Here is a 9,355-nt window from a genome sequence, read left to right as displayed (position 1 = left end):
GAGAGGGAGACACTGAATCTGAAGGCAGGCTCCAGGCTCTGCGCTGTCAGAACAGAGCCCGACGCAGGGCTTGAACCCACAAACAGTGAGGTCATGACCTGAGTGGAAGGCAGACGCTCAACTGACTGAGCCACCCAAGGGCCCCAAGGAATTCTTTTTAACAGAGTCCTCAGAATCCTCCTTAACCCCGGCACTCCCAAGCAGCTGTGATTTTTCAGCCAGCATGTGAGATGTTACCTGTACCCTGCTCCTTGAGCTGAAGATGGGTGGGAGGACCCAGATCTTAACGACTTGGCCCCTACACCCTCTGGCAGCAGGCTCTGGCTTACCTCACTTTCCCCGCTTCCTCTCAGGAGGCCATGCTCTACCACAATCAGACAGCAGAGCTCCGGGAGCTGCTGGAGTTCGCACATATGTACCTGCAGTCCGATGACGAGGTAAGTGGCCACCTGCTCTCTCTGGGCCATGAAGGAGTGGGGGTTTGATCTTTTCCTGGGGGGCTTCTGTGCCAAAACTCAGCCCTACCTCCTGACAGTCAGCTGCCCCTTCTCTATACCCGCGTTTCTCTCCCGGCTCCGTGTTCTTGTGCTCTCCTTCTCTACGTGTCTGAATATTGCCGAATTGCTCCCCAGCCCAGCTCAAATGGGAACTCCTCCAGGAAGCCCTCCCTGCATGCCCTGGCTCTGCCTTCTGGGCTTGCAATACCGACTCTGACCTTCTGTGCCTCCCTGGACCTGGAGTTATGTGCAGCCCTGATCCATCTCCCTTCCTCCAACCCCCTTCTCCAGCCAGTCTCTCAGAAGCTCGTGCTCTGGGATGGGGGACCAGGTTATTCCAAGCTTTCCACAGCGCCTGCCACAGAGCTGGCATTGCAAAACTTGAGTTTGAATGACCCAGTGAATGAATGAATGCAGGTGCCAGGAAGGAAGGATTGAAGTGTGATACCTTGATTCTGAATGAGGGTCTGGGAGTCTGAATTTCTGTGAGGTGTTGCTGCTCAGGGTCTATTTATTTATTCATCCTCCACCTTTGTTCACTCCCCCATGTCCCCCGCTCATCATGCACGGTGGGGGGGGGCTACACTGTTTGCACCCTGGCTTTGGCGATTGCCAGACTTGGTCCCTCCACTCATTAGCCGGGCAGCCTCCGGGAAAGTCTTAGGTAGCTCTTGAACTTCCGTTCCTGCATCTCGAATGGAGAGGGTGATGCCCGTGTCAACAACATTGCGGTGACCATGAAATGAAATCAAGTATGGGAAGCATTTTCTACAGAGCTGGCCCAGAGCAGGTGCTCGGTGAATGGTGGCCATTTTGATTACTGTTATCTGTGGCCTGCTGTTTGCCAGTGTGTGGGGCTTGGGTAAGTTGATGAGAAGGCACGGTCCTTTTCTCAAGCAGCCCACAGTCAGGGAAGCACAAACAGTGCTCCGGAGCAGTCGGCACAGGGCACCAGAGGAGGGCTCCGGATCCAGCCAGGGCCATTGGCCAGGGCCAAATCCTGGAGCTGATGCCTGGCGTTGGCAAGTCAGTGAGAGCGATCCAGGTACGGGGGGGGGGGGGGGCTAGGGGGGTAACTGTTTCTGATCAAGAAATTGCATGAGCAGACAGCATGCACGAACTAGCAGCGTCCGCTGTGGAATTTATGTGTACAAGAATGGCCTTGGAGGGAGCAGCGCTTATGCAGACATTGAATCTTTGCCGGCGCAGCCCCGTGCATCAGGCGCAGGGAGCGGCGGTTTGGGAACGAGACCTTGTGGGAGAAACCCTCAGATGAGTCCTGTGTGGGATCTTGAAACTGGGGAAGGAGGGGCTTTGGGGACTGGATGGGATGGGGGAGGCCTCAGCCAGGAAGGGAGCGGCCTAGGTTTGTGCCTGCTGTGACCTTTCTTTCCCTGCCCCCGGGCTGCTATAGATGGAGCTGGAAGAGACAGTGTCACCTGTGGAGCCCAAGGATCCCCCATCCGATGCCGAGTTCGAGGGGGAGGGGGACTACGAGGAGGGCATCTATGCTGACTGGTGGCAGGAGCCGGATGCCAAGGGTGATGAGGCAGAGGCCGGTCAGTGACTCGAGTCCGGGTGGAGCGTGGGGGTATGACCTGGGATGGAGGTTGGCCACAGAAGGATCCATGTAATGGGCTGCAGAGGCAGCTGGAGCCCTGGGACCCCTCCTGCGGGGGCTTCTAGCTTGTTAGCCAATCTTGTCCCAGCTTGTGTGTGAGGGGGTGGCATCCATCTCAGAGCCCGGACCAGCCGAGACCTGTCCTAGGGAGCCTCCCTCCTGCCCGTCCCCCTGCCCCCAGGACAGCTCCCAGATGCTCTTTGGGAGTCGGGGTGGGCGGGAGGCTAACTGGTGCTCCCTCCTTTCCTTTTCAGAGCTGGAGCCTGAACTAGCATGAGATGAGAGCCACCCTTGTATCCTGAAGAGCTGGAGAAGCCTGGGCCCAGTGGTACCACCCTCACCAGCCTGGGCAGCAGCAAGAACTATTTATTAAAAATGTAAAACGGACATAGCTGACCAGGCCCCATCTGATCTCTTCGGGTCCCTCCTGTCTCCTGTCTGGGTCTCTGGACCCCAAGTTGGTGGTGCTGCAGCTGCTGATGGCCCGACCTCCCCCGCCCCCCACCGTGCTCTCCTCACCTGGACGGTCTCCTGAAGGAGAAGGTTCCTGCCCCTCCAAGTTGGGGTCTCAGCCTGAATTTCAGAGACAGCAGAGGGGCAGCCGATGTCATGAAGAGCACCGGACCAGGAGTCCAGCGGTTCCTGGCACACTGGCAGTGGGTGCTCAATAAATGTTTCTTGTTGAATGAATTGCAGCACCTGGGATCCAGTCTCCCCTGAGCTGAGGGTCCATCTCCCCTCATCTGTAAACACGTGGCGGAGGAGGGGGCACGGTTTTGGCCTCAGTGGACCCTCAATGATCTAGAGCAGAATGCAATTGCAGATCTGCCACCAGGGGGCAGGAGCACACAGTTTCTTTCCTGGTCCCTGGAAGATGGTTTCTGATTTCTAACATGGGATGTGCTGTGTTTTCCTAGTCCCCATTACTCCCCCTCGGGGAGTGTGGTGAGCTTAGGGAGGGGGTTAAGGACATTTACTTCCGGTTTTTACTTTCAGGCATTTACTGACCCAGGTTCTCTAGGGTTTGAGCAAGCATGCCCTGCCCTGCTGTCTGCCCATTCTCCCGGTCCTCAGCAGAGGTTGGGGCTCCGTCTGAGTAGCCAGAGGAGGGCTCTAAAGGATACAGTTTGATAACATGAGACCTAGTGGTGGCAGTGGGACAAGATCCTCTTGCCCAATCTTGCATCAGCTCCAGGGGGTAGAGAGTTTGGGTGCAGAGGTAAGGATGATGCCAGGTAGCTACTATCCAGCGCTATGACTCCCCAGTCCCCAGTATCACCCCACATTCCACAGTGGGGGCAAAAAGGGCCTCGCTGGAGAGGGACTCTGGACCCGGAGCTGGCAGATAGCAGTTCTGCCCACTCATGTTTCAGACCTCCCAGGGGTCAGGGTGCTGAAGGAGGTGTCTCTTCCTGCTGGGGGTTGCGGAGCTGATGCTGGGAAGGCCTAGTTCTCTCTGCCCACACCCCTGCCTTCCTCACAGATGGGCCAGGGGAACTGTTCTGGGCCCTGCCCATCTCTGTGCCCAGAAGGGCTCTCTGCCTCACTCCAACCTCCCCTGGGTTTTTGGCGGGACGAAGACAGGCAGGCCAGTCAGTTTGGAGTAGGGCGAGGTCAAGGCTGAAGGCACCGGTGACCTCACTCCTCTCCACATAGGTGAGACTAAAGGGGTAGCGTCTCCCCCGTCTCCCCGGAGCTCCCAGGTGCCAGAGCAGCCCTGCCCCACCCCACACCTTCCTAGCTGCTGTGCTGTCAGCTTCCCCCAGGCCCCGCCCCCTGGTTCTGGGAGGGGCTGCCCTTGGGGCTAGCACTCCGGAGGGTGGGGAGCTGGGATGCGTCTGAGCGTGCCTGCTGTGAGTAGGAACTTTGGAATCTGGACAGCTTGGGCGTGCGTCTGAAAGGGTGTGTGTTCCTGAGCCAGAAGGTCTGTGTCTTGTGTGCTGCGTGGATGTGTGGGTCTGGGTGTGATCCTGGGTGCCCGTGTCTGAAAACGTCTGTGGCAGTTTGGGGGGGTGACTGGAGGATGTTTCTGCCTGTCAGTGTGTGCATTCATGAACATGTTTCTAGAGGGGTTTGCTCACTCAGCACACATTTATTTAAGTTTGTTTATTTTGAGAGAGGGAGGGAGAGTGCACAAGTGGGGTAGGGGCAGAGAGAGAGAGAGAGAGAGAATTTCAACTCTGCACTGTCAGTGCAGAGCCCAACACTGGGCTCGATCTCACCAACAGTGATATCATGACCTGAGCTGAAATCAAGAATCGGACGCTCAACCAGCTGAGCTTCCTGGGCGCCCCTCAGCACATATTTATGGAGTACCTAGTATGTGCTAAGCCCACTGTAGGTGCTGGGCGTACAATAGTGGGCAATAAGCAATAAATGTTATAATAAATAATTTCTATGGTTAGTTTGATACATCAGACAGGAAAGTAGAGGTGGGTAGGAGGGGAAGGGAAACCTGAGGGGTTGCCATCTAAGAAGTGTGTGTGTCTAAGTGTGCATCTGAGAGTATCTCTTCTGAACGCATGGTAGGGAGACAGTGCGTGTGTGTGGGGTGTGTCCCAGCTCCTGCCTAGGTGCTCCCCCCACCCCCATCCAGGCCATTGCCCAGGCCCTGCAGCCCCGTGTCCCTTACTCAGCTCTCCTTTCTTAGGCAGCCACCAGCCCCTCCTGCCTCTCCCTGATGCCAGCGTCTCCCCATTGCCAGGCCAGCTCCCCAAACCGGTGAGACCGAGTCCCAGCGTTGGCCCTCCAGCCCGATCTCCCAACCCCACCCAGCACGGATTTCCTCGCCTCCTCCACATCTGTCTCACTTGGTCCCTCCTTACGCCACCCCCCAACACCCCACCCAGCACCTCATCAGTCACAGCATCTATGATATAATGGGTAGCAGGTTAGGGAAGGCCAAAAAGGCACTAGGGATGATGACCTCACACAGTAGGGCCAGACAGATGCCACAGAGGTGCCCAGACCCGGAAAGACCCCGTCCTAAGGCGAGCATCACGACTACGACGTATTGAGTGCCTACCATGTGCTGGGCACTTGGCATGTTCTTTACGACCCTCAAAACGGTCTTGTGACCTAGATCATCAAGTTCCCTTCTGCTGCAGGTGAGGCTGAGGAATGCGAGGCCCCTTGTCCAAGGCTCTGCAAATTTAGTGGTGGCTGATCTGGGTTTGAAACTTCTCTCCCCTTGGGGTGCCTGGGTGGCTCAGGTCATGATCTCACGATTTGTGAGTTCAGGCCCTGCTGATAGCACAGAGCCTGGAGCCTGCTTCTGATTCCGCGTCTCCCTCTCTCTGCCCTGAGTACTCTGTCTCTCTCTCGTTCTCAAAAAAAAAAAAAAAAAAAGTCAGTGCTGCTCAGAGAAAGAGGAAGGTGTTGGCTTTGGAGCCAGATGTACAGACAAAGCCCCCACATTGCCGCAGCCCACGGAGGGAAGCAAGGAGTTCTGGGAGGGGTGGGGGAGGGGAAAGGAAGAGCAGTCAGGTCCTGCATCCCATCTGCAACCCTGGATTCCTGAGCCTGCCCCCACCCCCACCATTGGCAGCTCTGTGGAACTGGGCCCACGTTAGGGAGCCTGGGGACAGACTCGCAGGGGGTCATTTAGACCAGGACCTTCTTGAATCCTGAAGCCAGTGCAGGGGGAACGTCCCACAGGCTCTTCCAAAATTCCAATAAATTCCCATGGAAAAACTTCCCCCTTAGGTTTGAGAAATAGTTCGTAAAGTCTCACCCTGGTGTTTCCCTTTCTCTGGGAGAGTGGGGTGCCCCTGGGGACAGCGAGTGGCCCCTTCCCTGTGTCAGAAGGCTAGGTCCAGTTGGCCCTGGTGCCAGCAGCCGACCAGACAGGAGAGGCCCTGAGCCACCCACCTCCCTGCAGCTTCCCTATTCCGGGCTCTTCATCCAGGACTTGCAGCCCCTGTCCAAGGACAGCCCTGGCAGATGGCCCTACCTTCATGGATGGGTAAACTGAGGCGCTGGGAGGCTAGAAGGCTGGCCTGGCCCCAAGATGACTCAGGGATGATGTGGAAGTATGTTGGGGCCCCAGGCTGCCCACCAGAGCCAGCACCAGCCTGAACCCCAGGCTGACCTGTGGACACATCACGTTTAATCAGCACCTTGCCAGGGTCCCACTTGACGCCAGAGCACCTGGATAGCATCTCTTCTGTCCCCTAAACAGCCCTTGGGGTGGGAGCACCTCTCACACCCATGACTCAGGTGGGGAAACTGAGGTAAGGGGAGAACATACCTGCTTTTTCTCACACACACACACACACACACACACACACACACCTTAATCCTCTGACTCTTGGGGGAGAACTCACTAAGGTACATCACTCCCAAAGAAGAGTCCAAGAGAACTTGACATTTTCCATTTTGGGTCATCTTTCCTTTTATTTATTTATATATTATTTATATTTATATTTTAATTTTTTAACATTTTATTTATTATTGAGAGAGAGAGAGACAGTGTGAGAAGGGGCGGTTCAGAGAGAGAGGGAGACACAGAAACCGAAGACAGGCTCCAGGCTCTGAGCTGTCAGCACAGAGCCTGATGCGGGGCTCAAACCCACGAACCATGAGATCATGACCTGAGCAGAAGTCAGATGCTTAACCGACTGAGCCACGCAGGTGCCCCTATATTTTTATTTTTTGAGAGAGAGAGTGTGTGTGTGTGTGTGTGTGTGTGTGTGTGTGTGCTAGCAGAGGAGGGGCAGAGGGAGAGGGAAAGAGAATCTCAAGCAGGCTCCAACACAGGGTTTGATACCAGGACCAGGAAATCATGACCTGAACTGAAATCAAGAGTAAGAGCCTTAACCAACTGAGCCACCCATGCGCCCCTTGTCTTTCCTTTTTTTTTTAAATTTTTTAAAAATGTTTTATTTTTGATACAGAGAGAGACAGAGCATGAGAGGGGGAGGGGCAGAGAGAGAAGGAGACACAGAACTGGAAGCAGGCTCCAGGCTCTGAGCTAGCTGTCAGCACAGAGCCCGATGCGGGGCTCGAACCCACGAATGTGAGATCTGACCTGAGCTGAAGTCGGAGGTTTAACCAACTGAGCCACCCAGGTGCCCCTTGTCTTTCCTTTTAGAAGCATGGGATATTATATTCCTGGAACAAAGTAAGGAGTGGCCATATGATGCCTTCCTTTTCCCTTGACCATTGGCCAAATCCTGGTGGCCTTCCTGGGAAGCTAGGAAGAAGCAAGGTTCAGCCACTCTTAGTGGTGAGTTTGGTCTCTCTCCCTGGCCGTGGTGGTGTGGGGAGCAGCAGGCCTTTTAGAGGCCTCATGGCCATGAAGGACATCCCATTCAAAGCTTTCGAGGGACACCTGTCTGGCTCAGTCAGTAGAGCATGCAACTTGGGGTTGTAAGTTTGAGCCCCACATTGGGTGTAGAGATTACTTAAAAATAAAATCTTAAAGAAAAAAAGAAAGCTTTTGGTATCTCCAAATGAGGTTATGCTCACAGTTACAGAGACACAGGGATAGGAATGAAGTCAGAAAATGCTTGTCGCATGACTTTAGCCTTTAGCACAATTATTTTGACAAACCTGGTTGTTGGTGGTGGTTGGTTTTATTTTGTTTTGTTTTTGGAATACATTAGTATCCTCAGAAATAGAACTGTCCCGGGCCTTGGAGCCCCCCCTTCCACACACACACACACACACACACACACACACACACACACACACACTTTGGATGGATCTGGCTTCTGTCGGGCACCCTCAGCAAGGTCCAGGCCTCACCCGCCCCCACGCTCCTGCCCCTCCCTCCCACCACTTACTTCCAGGCTCTCTGCTGGGGCCATAAATTATCCATGGGCTGTAAGTTGGCTGCATCTGCAACAGAGGCTGAAGTGCTAATGAAATATTCAGGGATCTCAACTCTCAAATTCCCTGGTGGCCACAGGATGGGCCTGGAGAAGACAGGATTATGGTATAGGGTCAGGGGCCTCCAAGCCCTGGTCCCAGTCCCCACTCTGCTGGAGTCTGGGGCAGGGAGACTAGGGAGGTGGGGGAAAGGTCTCTGCACCGCACCGCACTCAGCCTCTGGGGGGTGCCCTCTCGCCTCAGAGGTTTTGGTGGGCAGTGAGTGGAGGTTACTGATTTTGACCCCTGGGATTAGCAAGTCCCCGCTAACCGCCCCGCCCCCAGCCCTGGCTCTTGAATTGCAAGTTTTTTCCCTCAGGTCCCACTTGCAGCTGACTTCCCGCAAAATTGGTCCTCATCTCCTCCCAACACACACGCTGCACCCCACCCTGGTTGGGCTGGAAAAGATCTAAATTGGTGGGCTGGTGGGCAGGAGTCCTAAATGCCAGGAATTTGCCTGGGTGACTTGGGAAAGTTCCTCTCTTGGCTCTAGCCTCAGTTTCACCATATATACAAAGACAAGGGCTCTGATTGTTTCTTCTTCCTCTTCTCAAGGACTCTCTACAGGTAGGAGAGAAATTCCTGCCATCAGTGTGTGTGCGTGTGTGTGTGTGTGTGTTTGCACACTCGTGTGCCTGGGGAGGGGTGGCCTCTCCGTGGGAAGGGCGCCTGTCGGGACAGTCATCTCTCCCGGCTTGTTGGGAGAGGGAGGAGCAAGCAGGCTGGCTGGCGGGTGGGGCCTCAGCTGTGTCAGCCTGTTCCAGGAGTCACCCAGGGATGGAACAACAAGGGGGTGACTCAGGTGGCAAGGCTCCCCCCACCCTGCTGCACCCCCCCACCCAAACTCTCAGGAGGGGGAGGGGTTGCTCAGAAAGCCTGGGAGACACAGCTCTAGAATACAACCCCAATGCTTGGAGTCCCTGAAATTCTGGAATTGTAACTTGTTGAGGGGTGGGGGGTTAGGGTAGGTAAGGGGATACGAGCCGGGGATATTCATTCTCTGGAAAGGTCCTGACCCTCTCTCTTCCACCTCTCCACCACTACCACCTCCAACCCCTGGTATCTCACCCTGGCCTGTGCTATTTCTAGCCATCCTATCTCTGTTTTCTTGTCTCCATGTTTTCCCTTTGACATTCCATCCCCGCCCACACGCCTTCCAGTGAAGTGTCTTTGGGGAGCTACCTCTATAATTAAGAGCCCTTCCCCGGGGCTGGCTGGGCACACACCCTCAGGACCAGGTTGTAGGCAGTCTGGGTCCTCCAGGCTCCGCCCCTGGACAAAGGGCAGTATAAAAGATCGTGAGCACCACCCCCTCCCCTGGCCTTGCGGGATCCAATGCGCTCTGCTTCTCAGGATGCCTGGGCCG

The 9,355-nt window shown here is 55.3% G+C and overlaps 2 protein-coding genes across 2 annotated transcripts in view; one reads left to right on the top strand and one right to left on the bottom strand.

Moving 5' to 3' along the window:
• The window catches only part of LOC115281626 (endoplasmic reticulum protein SC65-like), a 1,405-nt gene extending 1,180 nt beyond the window's left edge, over positions 1–225 (bottom strand). Inside the window, exon 1 of the mRNA XM_029927042.1 lies at positions 127–225. Coding sequence (XP_029782902.1) covers positions 127–225 — 99 coding nt within the window. The remainder of the gene's footprint in view (positions 1–126) is intronic.
• A 132-nt stretch (positions 226–357) lies between these two features.
• P3H4 (prolyl 3-hydroxylase family member 4 (inactive)) lies at positions 358–2,813 on the top strand. The gene is made up of 3 exons (XM_029927935.1): positions 358–437; positions 1,912–2,056; positions 2,373–2,813. The coding sequence occupies exons 1-3, from the start codon at positions 360–362 to the stop codon at positions 2,393–2,395; spliced, it is 246 nt and encodes an 81-aa protein (XP_029783795.1). The 5' UTR covers positions 358–359; the 3' UTR covers positions 2,396–2,813.
• Positions 2,814–9,355: the final 6,542 nt, after the last annotated feature.

This window comes from Suricata suricatta, chromosome 17, assembly GCF_006229205.1.
Source record: "Suricata suricatta isolate VVHF042 chromosome 17, meerkat_22Aug2017_6uvM2_HiC, whole genome shotgun sequence".
Lineage (NCBI taxonomy): Eukaryota > Metazoa > Chordata > Mammalia > Carnivora > Herpestidae > Suricata > Suricata suricatta.
This window is presented reverse-complemented; position numbering and strand designations above follow the sequence as displayed.

Coding starts and splice junctions, on each gene's coding strand:
- P3H4 (XM_029927935.1), top strand. CDS start 360: ATGCTCTACCACAATCAGACAGCAGAGCTCCGGGAGCTGCTGGAGTTC. Junction 438..1,911: donor ACCTGCAGTCCGATGACGAG/GTAAGTGGCCAC, acceptor GGGCTGCTATAG/ATGGAGCTGGAAGAGACAGT. Junction 2,057..2,372: donor GGGTGATGAGGCAGAGGCCG/GTCAGTGACTCG, acceptor TTTCCTTTTCAG/AGCTGGAGCCTGAACTAGCA.